The sequence below is a fragment of the Excalfactoria chinensis genome, chromosome 12 (assembly GCF_039878825.1).
Source record: "Excalfactoria chinensis isolate bCotChi1 chromosome 12, bCotChi1.hap2, whole genome shotgun sequence".
NCBI classification, from domain to species: Eukaryota; Metazoa; Chordata; class Aves; order Galliformes; family Phasianidae; genus Excalfactoria; species Excalfactoria chinensis.
The window spans coordinates 15100763-15122848 of record NC_092836.1 but is presented as its reverse complement, the minus strand read 5'-3'; the positions used below and the strand labels follow the sequence as shown (position 1 = coordinate 15122848).

At 37.9% G+C, this 22086-nt stretch overlaps 1 protein-coding gene across 1 annotated transcript in view; it reads left to right on the top strand.

Moving 5' to 3' along the window:
• Positions 1–22086, top strand: part of SLC6A11 (solute carrier family 6 member 11) — a 58657-nt gene that overhangs the window by 19782 nt on the left and 16789 nt on the right. The window contains exon 7 of the mRNA XM_072347496.1: positions 6536–6670. Coding sequence (XP_072203597.1) covers positions 6536–6670 — 135 coding nt within the window. The remainder of the gene's footprint in view (positions 1–6535; positions 6671–22086) is intronic.

Here is a 22086-nt window from a genome sequence, read left to right as displayed (position 1 = left end):
GATGGGTAGGGCTTCGGATCACCTAAACTAGCAGAAGGCATCCGTGTATCTGGAGACTGGAAGTTGGTGACATATAAGGTCTGTTCCAATCCAAAGTGCTCTATGAAACTGCTAGAATTAGAAGGTTAGCAAGACATGGAAAGGAATGTGGTGCTGTTTGAGACCTGAAACCCAGAGTTAGACTGTTTCATACCTTTTACACATTTATTTCTGCCCTCCCTCGAGGAGTTAAGCCTTGCTTGCCAGTAGTTGAGGCTCAGTCAGTAGTCTCAAAGAAAATTTATTTCTCAATAGCAGGCTATGTAAAAACCTTAATGGATTCAATGAGGCAGAAAGAAAGAGTAAAAGGACAGAAGGAGAAGATAAAAGAGAAAGATGTATGGATGAAAAAAATAAAAAAGGACTGGGGCCCATTGTGAGGAGCTCAGGAAAAGGAACTAGGCAGCAATGATTGTATCTCCTGAAGTGTCTTTTGTTTTAGCCTGAAGTAATAGCAGAGAATAGCCCTTCACTGCAAGGCTTTAACACTCTGTCCAAGACTGATCTCTGTATTCAAAGAGAGAAAGTAGAACATTCATGAGATGCATGCTGAGTTCCTGCTACCCGCCTCCTCTGTGTGAGGTTTTAAAACCACTACTGAGATTTTTTTTTTCCACTCTCCTGTGCACTGAGCATTTAAGGACACCTCAGATTTGTTAGTAAAGGAGATACTTGTGCCTTTCAGAGTGGTTTTCTCAAGCTTTTCTCTAGCAGCTGAGAAAAGTATCAAGTAGTAAACATAAATCAGAATTGCATCTATGTGATTTCATTCCTTGGTAGGTGAACCTTAACAGTGCAGGCCCATTTTTTTAATTAATCTTTTGTTACTCTGGATCTGAGCCCTGATCCACAGCCTAAGTAAGCTAAGAGTGGATTTCAGTGCACTGAAGGACAGCTGAGGGCACATGTGCATGTGAAAAGTTTTGGGCAGAGAAAATCACTTGTCCTGTCAAAATAATGTATAGGAAAAAAAGGATAGAAAGGAAAGGAGGAAGAATATCTTCGGTCATTTTAGTGATAATTCACAGAAATGTTCTGAAAAATTAAAGATGAAGCACAAAGATGTGGATTAGCATAGGGGTATCTCTATAGGAGAAATTTATTGATTGGCTGCAGGTAACATGTAGTGGATTATTCTCTCCTTGAAGTTACTATGCATTCATACGATTTCTTCATGTTCTTCTATTAATAGAACCTGTCCTTATGAGTTCTTTTATTCCCTACCAAAAGAAATCAGCTAACAATACATAACATACATCAAACAGAAGCCAACATATAAGTTGTTCTGTGTAGTCCACTCTTTGCTCATACAACTGTGTCAGGGCTAAAATTTCCTTCTTTCAGATACATGACACACTGCTTTCTACAAAGCTCGTCTGTGCTTTGTAATGGCTGAGTTATGAGGCTGTTCTACAAAGGCTGGTTTGGTTATGAGTACACAAATATTCCTTTTGGATATTGCTTTTGTTGGGTCTTGATTTTATTCAACAAGAACATGCAAAAGAACTGCTTGGTCTTGCAACACAGTATGGAAACATGAGAGCTGAGATACATTTGTAGCACTGTCTTTCTTAGTGACTCTTTGGTTTCATATTTCTTCAGCCGAAGTAAAATAGATAAAATACCCTAATTCTCACATGGGTGGTTTGTTCTTGGTAGTGGGAGTCTATAAAGCATCAGGATTGACTCATGAGCAATTTACAAGGCAGTATGGAGGTAACCACCCCCATGGTACTGGATGTGAAGGTTATACTATATCAAATTCCTGCCGGTGGGAATGCACTCTCAAGGTTATACAGTCAGTTTATCTATGATGTAAAGGTGTCTTTGTAGTAGTAGTTCTGTTTACAAGGCATCACTTGCAAGATTTACAAAATTTAATTCTTATGCCATCTCAGTGTCATTGACTGAATCCAAACTCTTTCTTAAGAATGGGAAAACCTATGGAAATAAATTTCTACACAAGCAACAAAGGTGCTATATTAGCTACTAAAACACATGCCAGAGAAAAGAGTTGGCTGCAGTGCACCTGCTAATCGATTTGCCTTTCAAAGTAAAAACAAAAAGAAAGGAAAGAAGCTCAAATCATTCCGTATAAACTTGATTATGTCATGTCATGTGTGTCAACTGCATGGCACCAAGAATTCTGCAACAAAAGATTTTTTTTCTTCCTGTGGATAGAAAAGGTACGTGGTTCTACCTGTGATAACTGACACCAATTGATGTCAGTATTTTTGCAATTTAATTTGCGTGTCACTGATTCCTGAAGTGCTTTACTGAGGTCAGAACCACAGTGTTACAAGTCTTGGATGAACACAATAAGATGCCTGTATTCCCCAAAAAGCTTGTCCTTACGTCTGATTTGCATAATGGGCAGTTGAAGATCTCTGTTGAACTCCAGCTATAAAGTGAGGACAGGGCAATGCACCTGAGGTAGAAAGATAAAACTGCAGCAGAATCATAGTTTTAAGTCCAGGCCAATGTCTTTATTGTGTGATTCCTCCCCGTTTCTGATGCATCTCATCAGATCTACTTCTCATACTGTGAAGTTCGGCTCAAAAGCAGAATTAATTTTCAGCACACTGTGTCAGATAAGCATTCTACAAGTGGGCCTTGAGGTGATTTAAGGGCTAGATTTAGAGTCTGCAGTAGCAGGAAAGTTACCGTGCAGTAACTATTTTACCTTGAGGTAAAATATAAATGTGAATATGTGCAATGCAATACAAGTAGTAGCCATAGGGAATGGAAATGTGGAGAATTTGGGACCTGGAGTATAGTTTAAGTGATAAAGCTATTTATTATGTTATTGGAACAGGCTGCCCAGGGATTTGGTGGAGTCACCATTCCTGGTGGTTTTTAAGAAGGTGTGATGGGCTGATGATTAGACTGCACTGGTGGTCTTTCCAGTCTTTATAGTTCTGTGATTACATATAGCCATTAATAACTATTATACTTAATAAACACGTTGTATTGCAAATGTTTTATGATGAATATATCTCTCAGCAGTCACCATGGTGATGAAGACCTATATTCACCATTGAATGAATTGTAAAAATGATATCATCTTGTGGCTAAACAAACACAAGTTCTTCAATTAGTAAATGATAAGCTCTGTTTTATCCTACAAGCAGAAAAATCATCACCTGTCCTCTTCCAACCCTTGCATCTTTATCTGCTTCATAGGTTAAACATTTTCAGAATATATCAGAAGCTACTGGGTAGACTCTTCAAGTGAGATCTGGACAGGCGTGTCTACATTAGCTAAGAAATGAAGCCCATTTAGTGCCTTATTTGTATGTCATTTCTGTCATGTCTAAACTCAGAAACAACTGGAAATTCAGGTGCCTAGTAATTCTGTACGTTCTTTTTGTAGAAATTGAATTGTTGTATATCAGAATTATCAGGAACTCAGCCCATACTGAAAAGCTATTTAAGAAAATTTCAGGTTTCTGTGTGTGTTTATAGCTAACACCTTCATGGATATAGTAGAAAACAAGATGGAATTCAGAAGTCTGGAAGGTTCTGAAAAGGAATAGAAGGAATAGCTTTGAATTATAAAAGCTTGAACTTTTTGAAGACCTTTAGAAATTGGAGGGGAAAAAAACCTTCAGTTGATTAATTAGTCCTAATTCATATTTAAAATTCTTCCTGACTGATTTTTAAAGTTGACTTTTACTTGATTAAATAGCAGTCTTTGATTTTGAGATATTTGCGTCTCCGCAAATTCACCACTTGATGGGAGCTGCACATAAACACTTTTGCTTGCAGTAACGAGCTTAGAGAAAATGTTGAAGTGCATCCTGTATTACTTTGTGCACTAGGCTGCTAGCAAAAGTAATGAAGAACATTATTCTAGATACTCATAGTCTCAGTACACCTGTGCTTTATTTAGTGTTCAAGTTCCTTGCTGTTTCAATTACAGCTGTGATAAAATGCTCTTTCAACAGGATAAAATACAGGATACCTGGCTTGAAATCACTGAGACTGCTTCTTGCTATTTAAGTTTAGTTTCTCTTGGTAACCTAAGAAATGAATGTTTTTGGGTAGCATTATTGGTTAAGGTAAGAAATCTTATGCAAATAAATGGAAGCAGAGCTTTTTATTTGCCCTAGGCAGTAAATTTTTAAAATTTAATGTAAGATCTGTAGGCCATATCAAAATAGCCAACAAGCTTGAAGAGCAATTTCAGAAGTAAAGACAGATCTTGATCTCAATAGCCCTGGGAGATCTGGAAACAAAACCAGCTGTGGGAATAACTTGAGAAAGAATTTCAAGTAACAAATTTAGAAAACCTGATGTTGTTTAAGGAATTCTTATGTAGAGAAATAGCTATTTAGCTATGATTATTGTTCACTCCAGAAGAAACTGTTGCACTTCATTGTTATTGTCTGCCTTTGGTACTTTTAGATTACTTTCTTATGCTCTTTGTAAGCCTGGACTGGTAGAGCACTAAGACTCCATTTAGTGAAAACGTTTGCCATCCTTTGTATTGGTATGAACTGTGTTTTGGAGTTTTCATTTGCTTTTGAAGAGAACTTTTTCAGCTTGACTCTGACATTGCTCGTGCGCTTCTACATGAGTACTTGGGGCATAGTTGTGCCAGACTGTTCTGAAAAGCACCTTTTAATTTAGGATAGGAAGTTCAACAGTCCTCATACCAGATACATGCCTTCAAAAGGTGTTTTGGTATGAAAAGACACTGGCATCTAGTTCAGTTCTCATTGTGTAATCATATACCTAACTAACTTATGTTACACATACATCCAGGTCTCTTAAAGTTCTACTACTTACAGTTCCAATATTTTGATACTTAAAGTCCATGGCAAACAAAGCTTGTGGTGTCTTTCTACATGTTTATACGTATCACTATCTTTGTAGATTTCCCTATTATACTGTAATAGGAGAACTAAGTGCAAGAAACACCATGCCAGACATTTTTATTTTGTTTCCAACTCCCTTAACACTGGCATAGCTCTGACAAGTATAAAAAAAGCATTTTGAGCATTGGAATGCAAATTAACATACCAAGCAATTAAAGTCAATTAAAACAGGATGTGGTGTAATTAGAAACAGTTGTGTTCACATTTATATTCAGAGAGGTTTGATGTGTTGAAAGAAAAGAAAATGATTTAGGAAACTTTTAATGTCTACAGATGTGATGGTGATGATGATAATAATAATGACATTTGATTTCTAAAAAGCCTCATCCTCCTTAATTTCATGAGCTCTTGAGAAGCGTAATAAAACAAGCACAGTGACAAATGATACACTGGACACAATGGAATGAAATGGATCAACATGTAAGGGTGCAACAACACTAGCTACAAGCAGTGGCCTTCTCTCCCCTCTCAGTGCACTGTACACAGCTGTTGCAGTACCAAAGAAGTTAGCAGTCTTGTTATCTCCAAAGTCAGAAGTATCGCGAGGCCCCGCTTTCACAGTCTGTATTCATACTGAAAATCAAGATCAAGTGAGCAGTGTCAGTTAGCTCAGGAAGGCTGTATCTTACCCACATGTACTTCCTGGGTATCTCATTTATTATTTATATTAGCATTTATTGCCAGAAATGCTGAAGTGATTTTCCTCCCTATTTATTATTCTTTTTCAGTATTGTTGCCAGAAAGGAAGGGGACCCTCACCACATCCATTTCAATACAGGACTCAGATCAGGACCACGTTCGCTCTGTTTCTTCTCTTTAACCCATGTTCCATTTCCATTTGGAACCTTACTATGTAGGACAGTCTCTTGGAGACGATCTATTCGATCCTTTTTCTTTGCATTTCCATTAAGTCAATAATAGTAGAAGAAAGTACTTGGATAAATCTTTCCATTTTGTATTGTAATGACCTGTGAATTGGTCACTTCAGAAGTATGCACTCTATACATTTATAATCATTGGCTTCATTTCCTAGGAAAGTAATGATTTGTATTTTCAAAAGGGATGGGGCACCTGAAAGATATGTCAGTAATTACCTCCTATTAAGATCAGGAAGAGTGAGTTGTCTGAGTATGACTTGTTCAGATGGACGTATTGGAAAATCTGCTGTGTGCTTTCAACTTCTTTTCTGAGTGTGCCACATGAAGGACATGTGACAGGATGTCAAATCTGGGATTATGTATGTTGTTATATACTACATATAAGATAATGCAATGAATTACTTGTGATTATGAATCAGTATCACTCTACCAGTGTTTGGAATAGTGTATGCATAGTGTACATGTATGCCACAATATATAATGCAGCCAACTGTCACTAACCAAGAGTAAATAATAGATTTAGAAACTTCACAGTTTCTATAGAAAATATTGACCTTTCCTATGAGTTGTAAATTATTTAAAAGGGAATATGGTTGAAGGACAAAATTTACCTGTGTGAACAAAGGCATTAAAAACCCATTTTCCTCCAGAAATAATTTAGGTTTTTAAAAATCTAATTGATGCATTTTATTGCACTTGAAAGAAAATAATTTTCTAATGTTTGCTTGTTTTTCCTAGGTTGTGTATGTAACAGCCACGTTCCCCTATATCATGCTGATGATTCTTCTGATTCGAGGTGTAACATTGCCAGGTGCTTCTGAAGGGATAAAATTCTATTTGTATCCTGACATTTCCCGACTGTCTGACCCACAGGTAGGACCATGGTCCATGCATTTACTTTCTTCTTTGTCTCAGAAGAACTGCAAGAGTTTATTGATATTAAAATCTGAATGCAGCTGGTTCCCAGGTTCATTGGTGGAGATTTGGAGTTGTGGATAGAGATTTAAAGCTTTCACTGCTTGCATCTGTTGGATTGTATTGTTCTTTTAGTAGACAGTTACCTTGGCTGATAAATCAGAATTTCCAGACGTACTCAGTTGTTCATTTTGCCACTGTGCGTCAAGAGTGTTGCTACCGCTTTCATCAGGAACAAATGTAACTGTAAATTAGTCATCTGAGGGCTGTACCTTCCTGTGCTCATTCCAAAGCTGAATCTCAGTCAAGAGTAGTATAGAAATTAGTCATTCAGATGATTATTGCCATTGAAGAAGTCGTCTCTATATACCATGAAGAGGGAAAGGACCAACAAGACAGTCAAAGCATTGACTTTTTTCAGGTATTTCCAGAGTGATTAGTATTTTACTTATCTGGTTTGGTGTTGCAAAAGACATTAGACATTGATACTACTTAGTAAAGGTGTTTTGGCTTTTTTTTTCCCCTCAAAGATCAACCAAACAGAAAACACTAGGGGAAAAAAGAATTAAAATACAGAAATTTCCAATGAATATTTAATCTTGTAGAAACGCCTTTCAGCCTAAAAGCGGCAACCATTCTGTGCCAGCATAAATGAGAAGTAAAAGAACAGTTGTGAAAATGGAGTTAGGAACCCAGCAACATGCTATGGCTTCTTGACATCTAGCCTTGCCTTGAACAAAGGTATCCACAGTGCACCTGAGAAATTAGCACAGGAAGAGGGAGGAAAAAAAAAAAAAGCAGGATTCTTTGATGTGTGCTTCCAGTCATTTGTTTACAATATATAGCAGACACATGCCTTGGTAAATTCATCAAGCCAGCCCCATTTCAAGTGAACTCTGTGTGTCTTATCTCAGCATGAACATGAAATGTCTGTAATACATTCATCTGAGAACGTGGATGGCATGCATTTACTATGTTCAGCTTTAACTAGTGTTGCACTTTGTTGTGTGGCTCTGACAACTAAGGTTACCCACAGTCATAGCACACAGTGATGAGTAATCATTGCTTGTATGTGTTGTTCCGCCTGTGATGTCTGTTGACCCAGTGTGAGCAGGAGGTAGACCTGCTGCTTAGGTTTTGCTTCTTTCATTTGTCCACTGGCGCATGAGAGGCCTTTTAACAGGATTTTGCCTCTCTGTGGATTTTCCACATGAAACCAACACCCTTACTGCTTGTCATTGAAGGAGGGCATGCAAGCTTAAACAACATTATTGTCAGGTTACAAGGGTTTTTTATATGCCTATTTACTATACAGTTTCCGTTTGTAAAGAAGTATGTTGTTGCCATGACAATTTCCAAAGCACATAGTATTACTCAAAGGAGACTGAGAATTACAAAGTACTCAAGCCACATGTGCATCCATCTGTCAGTCGGGCACATACAGCTCGGCTGGTACTAAAATTTCTTTAAAGAAGGCTTAACATTTTGGTTTAACAAGCCAATTTTTTTTTCCCTCAGTTTCAATGTGATTTTATGTAATAAACTTCCAGGCTTTGCAGACTTTAGTATTTAAAAGATTCATCTCTTTTTGTGGGAAAGAAGATGAAATAGGATGAGCTCCATTGTTCACAACAGAGATTATTAGCAATAATGTAGGTGGCTTAAATGTAGCACAGGTGGTGAAATGGTTTTAGAGCATCGTTTTCATACTGAAAAGAAATGTATTTCATTGAAGCTGAGTTTTGTTTAGATGAATCAGCTCTGGAAGAATCTTTGAAGAAGAAAGATTTCTGGGTTATGGGTAGTGTCCTCGAGGCACTTCTCAAGATAACAAGGAAGCTTGGTGTCTCTATTGTAAAACTAGAACATATATTTTTAACATTTTCTTGCAAAGCAGAACACAGTAATGTTCAAAATCATGATTTTTTTGCATCCAAAAAAAAAAAAAAAAAGTCCCAAAACATTCCATGAGCCATTTCTGAATTTGATCTGGAAGTTTTTGTCAAGGAGGAATTAGATGACAGCTGAAGTAACTGTAATATTACTGCCTTCAGATTTCATGTTCACTCCTTATTTGTTTGGATTTACTCTGCAGTATCAAATCATAATGCATGTGTACTAGCAGGTGTTCTTTTTCTCTTTGCTTAGAGGTCTGTTTAAATGATGTTCCAAGAAGACTGTGTGTCTGTATTAGGAGAGCAGTATTTGAACCGCAGTGCCAGCTATGTTTACTGTGGGTTGAGTTTCTCTTCAAAGCTTGCTTTAGTCTGAAGTTCTTGAATCTTTTGTTTTTATGTAATTTGCATTCCATGGTCTGTTGTAGCTTTCTAAGCAGTTATTTATCTGTCTTTTCAGTTTCTCTTAGAGAACACAGTGTTTGAAAGTGATTCCATTTTTATGTTCTCAGCAGACTGGGCCCTCATGGTCTGAAAATCCCATGTTCTGTCCTGAGTATCTGTAGAGCTCATACTGATCACTTTTAATGTTAACAGTAAAATATTCAAGCTTCAGTGATGCTTTATTTTATCAGCACTAAAGTCTCTTTAAGACCCATGTTCAAACTGTCTTGAAACGTGCTCCTTTACCTCCAGTCTGGAAGCACATCTGCTATTTATAGATTAAACAGCAGTCCTTCCTGAGCTTTAACACACATGAAAGAAGTATTCTGAGAGGTTAACAGGATTGTTATGTTCTTTATGTGCAAGTCTAACTGATAATACAGTTCTAGTTACCTCTCAACAGATGTAAGTCACTTAATATGTAGTTGTGCTTGTGAGAGGGATTCCCTGTTCCTTTCTGAAAAAAAAAGTTTGATTCATTGTAATGAGATTTTCCTACTATTTGTACACTGAATAGGTTTAAAATTCCTGTTTAGGGCCTAGCAGACAAAACAATTTGCTGGATCTGCAATTATTTTTTTAATTGTAATTAATCACAGCTGTTAATAATTCCTGTCCATTTAGACTACGTATGGTACGCAAGTGTGCATGAGCAATGTGGGAACACCAATAGAGAGTTGGTATTTCAATTGGTCATGCTCTATCTAAACTGGGAATGTATTAAGGAATTTCTCTTTCCCGAACTTCTGATTTCCATGCACAGTTCTCTGTGATGAGAGCATCAGTAGTAACGCCATTCTGATTCATTGCCAAGGACTCTCTTTTAAGCAGAAATACAAACAACTGAGATTAATTCCCCCTCACTCTCCTGCTGGTCCCTGCAGCCTTGGAAGCAACTTTCACAATCGCATCGCCACCTTGAGGCCAAATGAAGCCTATGTTTTTGAAGGCAGAAAACAAAAAAACTCAGCCTCAAAAGTGGAGGCAACTGTTGTATTTAACCAGAAGTCTTAAGGCTTTCTTTCCATTTCACAAAATTTAGAAGGAACTTTAGTTTCCATGAGCTGTGTGTTTTATGAGTGTGTTGTATCTAAGCACATGAATCCTTAGAACTGAAACAAACAAAAAAATCACTAAGTTGGCAATGAAATGATGTCTCATTTCTGGGTAAATGTTTTGATACTTCTTCTTGTTTGGAATGTAACAAGCAAGAAGCCTAATTCTAATGAGGAGCTTACTGAACAGAGTGCAGTCAGTAGAGCACGATCAGCCTTGTTTTTAGGTATGGTACATAGGAAAAAGATTCAGCAGCAGATCAACTGCCTAAAATTGTACCAACATGATCACTAAGTCTATTAATACCTTCAGCAATTTACTGCATTTTTTGCTGTTTCAAGTATTCATGCAGACACTTAATGCAAAGAGTTAGCTGGGGGGAAAAAAACAAACAGTACCAATGAAAAGAAGAGGAAGTCAGTTCCCATCGCACCTATGCAGTTCTGATAAAAGCTCTGCAGTCTTTTTACCCTGCCATTTTTCCACCCATTCTTTATACTGTTTACATCAATAGATATGCACTTTCCAAACCAGACAGTTATGATGCACACAGCTGTGTGCTGTTGCAGTTGTCAAAAAGAGGAGTGAGATGCCAGAAGGCTATGCAAGGGCCATAGGTATGAAAATCCTGAGCTGAATTTCCTGTGTACGTAACTCCAACCCTAATGTGTATTTTTGAATGAGCAGTGTAGTTTATATGATATGGAATCTACATTTCAAGCCACTCTGATTCTAAAAGAAAAAAGGTATTGCTGTAGTGTGAGGCTCTCTTGGTCCTTTTAAGTGTTTAACTCCTGCCCCAACTTTCTAAAATTAAACTCGAATAAGAATGGATTCTTCTCTGCACAGTTCTGCTGTTTGCACTGTCATAAAAATAACTGAGGCTTTAAATTGTAAGGTAAACACTGTACATAGGCTGGTGCAATGTTTAAAAACATTTTGCCCTGCTGTGCATTTTATAATCTGTGTAATGAGAAGCTTCCACTTTACTATGCTCTTTGTCTTTTGCATTACAAATTATTTATGTGGTTTGAAAGAATAGCAAGACCAACAAATTGCTGCAACGCAGCATTCTTGCTGAATGGACAGAGATGTTTAACAAAGCCATAAATCACTCCTGGGAGTCTGTTCACAGTTGCTCCATGGACCGGCTGAAGGCAAGCCTGGGAGCACATTGCATTAGCCCTGCTCCAAGGAATGTATTTACTGCTCTGTTGAATCTGCACTGCAGTGATTGAGCATATGCATTTCAAGATGCATGGGGAGAACGCATTCAGGGTCTTCTCCTGTGACAAAAAAGCAATCAAGCATAAAACCTCTGCAGTGCATGGAGTAGCCTGATATTTTTTCATGTGCAAGTTGCTACGTTATGCAGTCATATCTCAGTTTGCTGTGGGGAAGGTACAATCAAAACTGCATATGGAACTGCAGGACTGCTAGTTTATACGACTGACTGATGTGGCATATAGTATACAGCCCTGGATTTTCAACAGCTTAACTCTGTGAAATTTATGTAGCGTTTTTTCATGTACCAAACGTGATTTCAGAGCTCCAACTATTGCCTTGGGGAATACTGACTTATTTCAAGCAACGAGGAAAGAGTTTGTCTTCTTTCCCCCCCCCTCCCTCACACCCCTGCTTCTTTCTTGTGTTTCTTGCTACTGCTACATAAGCAACAGCAAGCTGAGCAGGCAACAGCAGATTTTGGCAGTTGGAAGGGACTTGTTGAAAGAATGGGGTCGTTTTGTAATTTGCCCAGGGCTTTTAGGCCACATGGAATCTCTCCCAGCTATCCCTACAGCCCCCTAGCAACCACAGCAATGGAGAGACATCACCCGAGTCTCAGGAAGACTAACTGCACTTTAATGTTAGATTTTATGGCCAGTGGAGGGAGACAGGGTCCACGCAATAGCTCACTGTGTTGGCAGAACAGGGAGAAATTTTCAGTGTTTACAGCAATGATACCTAAAAAGAACTTGATAAACACAAAGAGACATTTTATGTGTAAACTGATAAACCTTAACTTAAAAAGTGGTGCAAAAATACAGGACTACTCTGAACGGTGGGGCCTTCTGTCGCAATGGCTACGTATTTATCTTGCAACTGAACGTGCCTTGCTGCAGCTCTTCACTCTTCCTACTATGCTTCTCTGCAAGTGCATAGTTTCTATGACAGCTAGGCATACACGTATGATTAAGTTGTAAGGGCACTGTGGGAAAGAGGTAAAAAATGACAGAGGAAGAGGAAGGTGGGAGGTGACCTATGTCAGTTGCTGGCATATTGCCTTAGTGTATATGGGAAAAATGAGCTGCCTTTCCCATCAGGAATGTCACCAGCCACCAGGTAGCTCATAGCAAGCAGCCAGACACAGGAGGGCAAATTAGAAAGATCAAGACGTGTGTAATTGCAGCTGTTACTTTCAGATGCTCTCTACTCTGAATATAAAGAAGTCCACTTTTTCTTTGTATTGTTTTTCATTTATGCCATTGAAGCTGTGTTGGTTGTCAGCTACGTAGCACTGCATAACTGCTTCTTCCCTGTGCATTTTAAGATGTTTATATGTAAACAAATAAAAAAAACTTAGTATATGTATACAGTATAAAATATACTGCTCATATATAGTATAATGCTTAAATCGTTAAAATTGCCCATTAAGATAAATGACAAGTTGGGGTGGTCAGCACAATTTCTTAACTTTAGTCTGTTGTGATGCATTTCGTAGCATGGAGGATGTGCTCGGATTCTTTCCTCATTTACTCCTGTGTCAGTCTAAATTTTCAAAACATTTTTATTATTATTATTTTTAAATTTAGTGATCTTTCCTGGAATTCCTGTTATTTTAAAATAGATTTTTCTTGAATCGCATTTGTAGATCTCCATATGTTACCGTATTTTTCCATATGGTTACTCATAAATAGTGACTTTAAACACAGACTCAAATAGGCTGCACATTCTGTGGCCATTTGTACCCAAATCCTGGCTGCAAAGATATATATTATTTTATTCTGCCAGAAGAACAGAGGAGATAATCTGTTTTGTTGTGCTGGTGCCAACCAAACACTATTAACTTCAGTTTGGGACTGTAAATAAGGATAGGAAGGGAAGCATTTCCCTGTCATGAAGAGAGGCAATAAAATGCATCATGTAAATTTGTTACATATTTGGCAGGAAATCATCAAATGTTGATGCACTTTGGGATAGAAGTTCACTGTGCTTTCATCTGTTTGTTTATTTTCAACCCATGTGAACCTTTCAGAGAACATCTGAATTGTGAAAGCGCCGCTGAATTTGTAAATGATCAGCAGCAGAATCTGGCTGTTGGTGATTTTGCACTTAAGTTCCGTGTTCATGTATTGATAATTTGTTGGAGCAAATCACAAAACATTTAGAATCATAGAATTATATATTCTCAGGTTGGAAAAGACATTAAAGGTCACTAAGTTCAACTATAACCTAACCATACTACCTCGACTCTAACAGCCCTCTGCTAAATCATGGCCCTGAGCAGCACATTTCACACAGATCAGAGCTTTAGAAAGTGATTTTGATTTAAATCAGTCTTTTCCCTTATTCTTTTCATTTTTATTCCTTTTTGAAACAAAACCTTGCTTAGGAGTTAAGTGTGAAATGCTTTATTTAAAGGTAGGAAAGTGACATTTGGTTTCTCAAAATAACCTTTCAGTTTTTGACCAAATGGTTTAATGTTCGCTGCAATTTATAAATAATGTAAATTAAATATTCATTTTTCTGCAGAATTAAATGTGACCTCAAGTGATGCCAGCGCTTTCATTAGATCTCCTGGCTTTAAGGAGGTGTAGGTACTGAATACAAATCCTAAACTGCACTTGTTGTTCTAGCGATTTATTGATTTAATTAGTTTAATCTTGAACTTCATTGTAAGATTCTGCCCAGCTCTCTTAAGGAAAGAACGAGGCTCTCTATAAAATTTTGGTGGAATTTGAGTGAGTGTGGCACATTTAGTAAGATCCCCCAGTTGGGTATATGGTTCCTGCCACTCTAGTCAACCTCATGCTTTTAAAATAGGCTGAACCCCTCTGTGTAAAATAATAAAACAACGTTGTTATTCTGAGGAACGTTCATGAAAATGTGTAGTGAGGACAGGCATTTTCCCAGCCTAGAGGTCTGAACAAACCTGTTTATCCATCCATGAAGGTGAGCTGAACATAGGTGGAAAATGAATGCAGCAGTTAACTCACTGCCTTTGCCTGAAAAAGGTATTGTTGGGACGCTTGTCTTCAGAGAGTTACTGTCTTATGGAGGAAAGCAAGGCATGTCAAGCACGACTAGGGCTTACAGGCTAAAATGTTTTGTTCTGTACCGTGGTCTTCACTACAAAGTAGATAAGGTGGCCCAGACTCACCCTGTTTAACCTTCGGTATAAAGCTAATGTGCAAGGTTCCTGCTTTGCAGATGGTTGTCTCTTTCATTAGTGTCATTTACGTGCAAATAGAAGTGGAGTGGACTGTCAATATACAGAGTTTAGTCTGTATATAGACTGTCAATATACAGAGTGCAGCACTGAGTTAGTAGCATTTGGGAAAGATGAATAAATAAATGAAAGCATGGTGCCTTTTTTCTTCTTTCCATACTAATGTATTCAGCACTGTAGATTGGCAGTATCAAACAGCAGCAAGCTGTTCTTCAGAAGGAAGAGAAACATACAAGTGATTCTGAGGAACAAATTACAGCATCAAAGACTTTTGTGGCTTGGAATGACCCGTGCATCACTCCATGCTTCTGGCTGGATATGTGGAAAAATAGCACATCAGTTCTCTGAACATTTCCGATAAGTGCTTAAAAATAGACTTAGGATATCAGCATTATAATGTTTGTTTTCCAAATTAAACTCTCCAAGGCAAATCTGTCACAGGGAAGTGATGACAAGCGTCTGTCTGAAGGCCTGAAACTAATTTTCTCTTTTACTTTATTTACTTCCTCCCCACTTTGATTTATTTTTGAAGATCATCTAGGGAACTGATTTTTGTAACGGGTGAACCTCTTATGGAGCTCAATGTTATTTGTAGGATTTACAGCTCCTAGTGATCTGGAACTCTTTAAACTATCAGGTGGCATCTCAGTGACTTTGATAGCAACACTTGTCTATTGCAGGTGCTACATGAATTCCCACCTACATTTGGCCATTAGGACTGGGGACTGCTAATGTACGTACAAGTTAAGAGTAGAGGAAGGGTGAACTTTGAAGCTTAGTCATTCAAGCTACGACTCTATAAAATACCCAAATGAATGACCATCACTTGCAGTACTGAATCATTGATGAAATTCAAATATTCAAATCATAATTTAATCATCAATTAAAGAGGCTATAGGAGAGAAAAAGATTTTCTGTAAATGTGGAGTCTTCAAGGCTCCACAAGCCAGAAGTTACATATGGATTGGAAGGTGTACGCTCACTGAGGGAACAACTGAAAAGCATTTCCATTGTCTTCTACTCAAGTCATTTTAACAGATGAAGCTACGTAACCTTTTGATACAGTTTAGCTGACTGGAATAAAATTGATCTGTGTTTGCTGCAGTGCTTCCCTGAGCTTTATGTTTTGACAGTCCTTAAAAAAGTACACTGAGGTACATTTGGACTAATTGAATACTTTTGTTACGTATTTATATCCAAATATCTATTTACGTACATGTAATACATATGTAAATAGCTGAAGTGATAAAATAGTTATGTTAGGCTGCCTTTCTAGTAATTCGAATCCTTTCGATTTTATTGCTGTAAGTCACATTTAACAGAAGCAAATGGTTCTCAAATGAAAAGAGGATTTAGGATGTTTTATGAATATGGCAAATGTTGTAGATTAACTGTATGGCATTTCTTAGTTTTCTGGGGCAGTTTTTGCTGAGTTGGGATGAGATTATCCACATCCGTAGCTTTGTTGAAGGCTGTGACTAAAACATGATTAAGTTGTTGTAAAATTATAGACTTTTTTATTATTTTTGGATTGCTGACCTACATTATCAGGGACAGTTTTTAAAGGATTATGTTGCACAAGATGTTGGTTCTCTGAGATTGCCATTTTAAAAAGACTATTAACTACAAATTATATATTTATTATTTATTCTGCCTCGACATTCAGATTTTATTGTGCTTGTGAAGGGCAATGTTTAGGTTATTATGTGTGCAGCGTGAAATCAGTGCTGATTTCAATTAAGCATTTCTTTGTAACAGTAATGGGTGATAAATTGTCACTTGGTAAATTTAATTGGTTTATTTTTTTTATTAATTGGTTTATTATTGGGACTTTCTAGAGACATTCCTGTTTGTTTCAGGTTGTTGTTTTTTTTACAGTATTTTTCTCCTTTCTATTTATTCTTGAAGCAATATTTTTTTTTCCAAATAAATAAATTATATCAGACATTCAGTGGATATGAGCTGAAAGCAGGATGCAGCTATGGTGGGTACTGCAGACAATTAATAGATTGTAGTTGCTTCCCAGATAGCAGTATCAATTCATGATGCTCCTTAGACAATTGGTCTGCTCGTTAAATAGCAGTGGCACATCTACAGGGCAATATATAGGAAACAGGCACTTTTTCTTTCTTTTTCTTTCCTTCCTTTCTTTCCTTTCCTTCCTTTCTTGAGGGATGAGGCTTTAAACACGGATAGACCTGAAATTAGAGCATAGCCCTCCTGTTCCTGCAGCCAAGGCACAGTTCCCTGTTTGGGTGGCAGTCAGCCAGTAACTCAGGAGGTCTTACTGGAACCCTGCCTTGGATTTGGTAAAAGTCTGTCAAAACAGAGATGTGGTGCATTTAGCAAAACATAAAAGAGTGTACTATTTAACTGAATGAATAATTAAGTGGTGGAACTCAATGCTAGTGAATGTGGAGGGCAGAAGTATAAATTCATTCAATTCATTATGAGTAGGTCAATTGTGAGCTGTTAAACGTGAGTCCACCTACAGCCTGTGGTTCCAGCATGTTTCTATTGGAGAATGTCTATCCAGCTTTTTGGTGCTGGTGTGTCCTTCCTACAGGTGCAGCCTTCTCTACTCCTGGTACCGAACACAATGATGTCTATGGCAGCTTATCAGAATGTGCTTATGTGACTAGAGAATGACACATCAGTGGCTGACCACTACAGATTGATAACTAATGGTATCTTTGATACTTTCATAGCAGTTGTTTATGATTTTCATAATCTCATGATGGATTGGTGGGGGAAATTATGCCAGAGTTTGTATAGAAGTAAAAACATAATGGCCCTTATTTGGGTACCTGAGAAGGCAATATATTATTTGCTTGAAAGGATATAAGGTGATGTGCAAAGATCATATGGACCAGTATGCATTCTCCAGCAATAGAGGATTACTAGAGGAATATGCTATCTTTGTCCCTTGAACTTTTTGGATGGCTGAGTGTTATCAACTCAGGCAATTTCTTGTGGCTTTTTGTGTGCAGAAATCTCAGTGGATTTCCCTTTCCTGTAGTATTCCCGTCTTCTCTACCATTCATAAAGACATAGCATTAACAACCAGCATTCTCTTAGCAATCAGTTCCAGGTTATATGTATTGCATTAAGAAAAGCAACCTTCTCTCCTTCCTTCTGCCCTTCATATTCCTACAAACTTCATCTGATGAACAAAACATTCTTGTAGTGATGGTAGAAGTGAACTTCTATGGGATTATCCCTACCACAACATAAAAACCTATGTTTTTGTTGTGTGTTTCATCATCTGCTTAACCATTTCAAATTATATTGTAACTTTATGTGGGTAGACTACAGAGGGAACTGTATGCAGTATTCAAGAGGTGGGCAAATGATGGATTTGTACAGTGGCATAATACTGTTCTCTACCTTAGTGTACTTTGTATTACTTCCTTAATAATGCCTATCACTTACTTTGCATCTTGAAAACTGCTGAGCACTGTTGGAACTACTAACATAACTGCAAGGGACTGCTTCCAAATCAAACTTATCAACTAAGAGCCCATATGTCAAATTTGAACTGCTTTTTCTCACTGCTATTACTTTAGATGCAATTGAACTTTGCTATCTTGTTTTCATAAAATTCATCATCACAGTTAGCTGTCATTCTTGCAAGCCACATTCACTTTGCGTCACTTCTTTTTTAACTGTCATCTTTGCTAGTCTCTTCCTAGCCTAGTGTCATTGCTACTTGTGAAGAAACAAAGCAGCAGAGATGCATGCCATTGTAGTATTCCATTGGTGGCCTTACTCTACTGAAAAAAAATAATAATGATATTAAAAAAATAATCTTCTGTCATCTTCACACAGTTGCTGACTACTTCCAAACATTTTAGGACCAATAAACTCTCTGGACTGGAGTTCATCTTCTATGCAGTTTCTAAACTTTGCTAGTATCTCCTGTCATGTTTCCAACACTAAATATAGAAGGAGCAGATGTGGAAATAGATTAATTTTGCCCTGGTAATGCTGCAGAAATTTGATTGGTTTCTGAGTTTTTGAAATGCAATTGCCAGTGGCACAATTCCAGCAGCTGGGCTAGAATCCAGTGGTAAAGTGCCCATCCACGGCACTATGCCAGTGTAGTTGAGAAGGGGAAATATGTTCTTTACCTCTGGGCAAGGCAACACTGCAGACTTGAGTTTAATTTACTTTTGGACTTTATGCTTTTGGCAGTGGCTAGAGAAAGGCGATGCTTTGGTATAGAAAGCCGTGCTTTTATGACTGCTGCTCCCTGCTTTCCATGAAAAGTCAATAGAGACAGATCATTTTCTTACAATCACTCACTAACTGCGGTCTCTGGAAAAAGAGGTTGTATGAGTAAAAACCATAGCCATAAAAAGATTACTGAGAGGCTCATTGCCATCTTCCTCAGTGCCAGCTGGAAGAAGGTGGTAATGTCATTTAATCTGAGAAAGCGTGCATTGATTCCCTCAAACAGCCTCTAGGGCAGGTGCTGTTACTATTGAAGTGACAAAACAAGCAAATGAGGAAATTATACAAAAATGAAGAGCACATTTACAAAAGGAGCAGTTTTCACTCTATAGAGCGATGTAGTAAACATAGAAAAGCTTTTGTGAGAGGAACTTTTGCTTACCAATTTTTGACTGTGTTGCTGAGGGGCACTTTGTACTCAGATAGAAGCTATGTTGTGATAAGCTGGATTTTTCCAACCCAGCTTGATTTATCATTCTTCATGACTTGGTGAGGATTTTTACATTTTACTTTGCATATTATATCCTCAAGCCCATTGGCAAATGTTACATTAGAATAGTAGAGTATATATCAACTCTTTACATATTTCAAACTTTAGCTTGACAAATATTTCTGCAGGCAAGACCCCCCCAAAAAAACAAACCCAAAAAAGGCATTAAGTCAGTTGCTGAAGTATTCAGAGGTAAGGAAGTGCTTTGTTCGAGAAATTTCTGCTCTATTTTATGGAAGGTTCATATGCAATTAAATATAATGTATTTAATGGTGTGGTGTGGTGAGCAGGACTAAGGAAGTCATCCTGCCCCTGTACTCAGCTTTGGTAAGGCCTCACCTCGAGTACTGTGTCCAGTTTTGGGCACCTCAGCACAAGAAGGACATGGAGGTACTGGAGCAGGTCCAGAGAAGGGCAACGAGGCTCGTTAAGGGCTTGGAGAATCAGCCCTATGAGGAGAGACTAAGGAAGCTGGGGCTGTTTAGTCTGAGGAAGAGGAGGCTGAGGGGAGACCTTATTGCTGTCTTCCAGTACCTGAAAGGTTCTTACAGTGAGAGTGGGGCAGGTCTCTTCTCACTAGTGACATGTGACAGGACGAGGGGAAATGGCCTCAAGTTGCGCCAGGGCAAGTTTAGGTTGGATATTAGGAAGAACTTCTTTACAGAAAGGGTGGTTAGGTACTGGAATGGGCTCCCCAAGGAGGTGGTTGAATCGCCATCCCTGGATGTGTTTAAGAGCCGCTTGGATGTGGTACTCAGGGATATGATTTAGCAGAGGTTTGTTGTTGTGGTACTGTTTTGTGGTTGTTTTTTTTTTTTTTTTTTTTTTTTTTTTTAAGAGATAGGCTACTGGTTAGGCTGCGGTTGGACTTGATGATCTTCAAGGTCTTTTCCAACCTGAGTAATTCTATGATTCTATGATTCTATAATTGGATCAATTATTTTTAGTAGAATTTGGAATGTGTTCTATTTATTACTGGGCATAATAAAAAATACATGATATTAAGTTGATTCGTTAATACATCTCTGGATTAGCTTTCAACTGCACTAATTAAGTAATACCACATACACAATATATAATATTTTACTCCCTGGTCAAATCGATGGCCATCAATGAACAGAAGACCACATGCCACCCTTATCAAATTCTACATGACCATGCAGAATGTGGCTTGTCTCTCACACTGCAGTTACCACTGCTGAAAAGCAACACCCACCACCTCATTGTTATCACATTACAGTGAACTGGACACTTGAAAACCCACAAAGCCCTGAGCCTGAAGTCAGTGCCTCCATTTGTTCACTGCTCTTGCCCCAACCACATGTGCATACCTGGTACCTAAAATGAGTGTTCAAGCTCCTGCTTATCACAGGTAGCACTCGGCAGAGAAGAGGGATGATTTTGAATAATACTGATTTCTTTTTAATGAATGTATACCTTAACATATATGGGAACACTCATGATTATAGAAACAGAGTAGTACAACAGTACTTCAGGATTGCTTGGTTTGGAATTGTGCGAAAACAATTAAGATATCTCCTAAGATTTGGGTTAATGAGTTCAGGAAAGTAAACCAGTCCAGTAACAAACATTTTTTTTTTCAGTTATGAAAAGCAGTCAGAGTGAGTGAAACAGTTCTTCCTTCAAGTCCCAGAAGGAGCCTCGCTATGCCTCGCTCCAGCACCTGACTTTCAACATTGGCTGGCAACACAGAAACATACTACTAGCGCAGCTCTGTATTGAGGAAGGTCCTGTTCCATTTTAGCAGGGTGCTACTTGGCTAAAAATCATGTTGGGCAAATTAGCATTTAAATGTGTAAAGTAATCTGAGCTATAGTGTTGGTCTCCAAAGCCAGCAGTGAATAAACAAAACTTCATGTATTTAGGTCCTCTTCCCCTTCAGCTCACCGTTCTCATAATGAATTTGCTGTATTCATCCTCTTGGAAAGTAACATTAGCAGAAAGTAGGAGAGAGACTGCCTAGCAACCCACAGAGATCCCAAAGAGAGGTGGAAAGGAAGTGTTTTTCATGTAATTATTCACTTTTACAAAAGCTGTTGTCAGGTAGACACTAGAAACATAGCTGTTTTATTATTCTTCTAACCTACTTTTAATCTTTTGAGAATCACTACCATTAAAGAGAGGGAAAAAAGAGCTTAATTCAGCCATTTTCTGCCTGGCCGTTCAAGTTGTGTTTTCTTGCTCTAATGAAGGCTGTGCTTTCAGAAGCTGCGTTGTTTAAGAACGCCTGGATAGTAAACTTTAGAAACAAAGTCCAGCATCCAAACTTTATTTTCCCTGCTTCTCCATAGTGCACAGTTCATATTTTGTTTTGGTTTAGTTTCCCATTTAATTATATTTCACATATAACTGAATGAAGCAAAGATTTTTATTTTTTAATGTGTTTTTTTTTTTTTTTCCCATCCTACTTTTTTTTCCCCCAAAAAGTCATTTGGGGATAGGGGCCGGGGGCTAAACCCCTCATTTATTTTAGGTAACACAGTTGGTGCCAGTGTTCTTGGGTCCAGCAGTTTCTTTCATTCAACCTTAGCTTTTTCCTCAGCCACCATTTCTTTGAGTTGACTGAAGCTGCATGGAGGTAACTGATGCCATCTGGGTATGCCTGGAGGAGTTGTTTCAATTCTAAAACATTGTGTTGAATTTCTTTTATATCACTTACTGTCTAAGTATGTCAAGTATCCTGGAGATCGGCACCTTTTCAGTGAATACTCTTTGATTTACAACTTCATTTTTCTGCATCACATTTCTGCCATAGGTTCAATGAATTTCAATTTGATAAACTTAG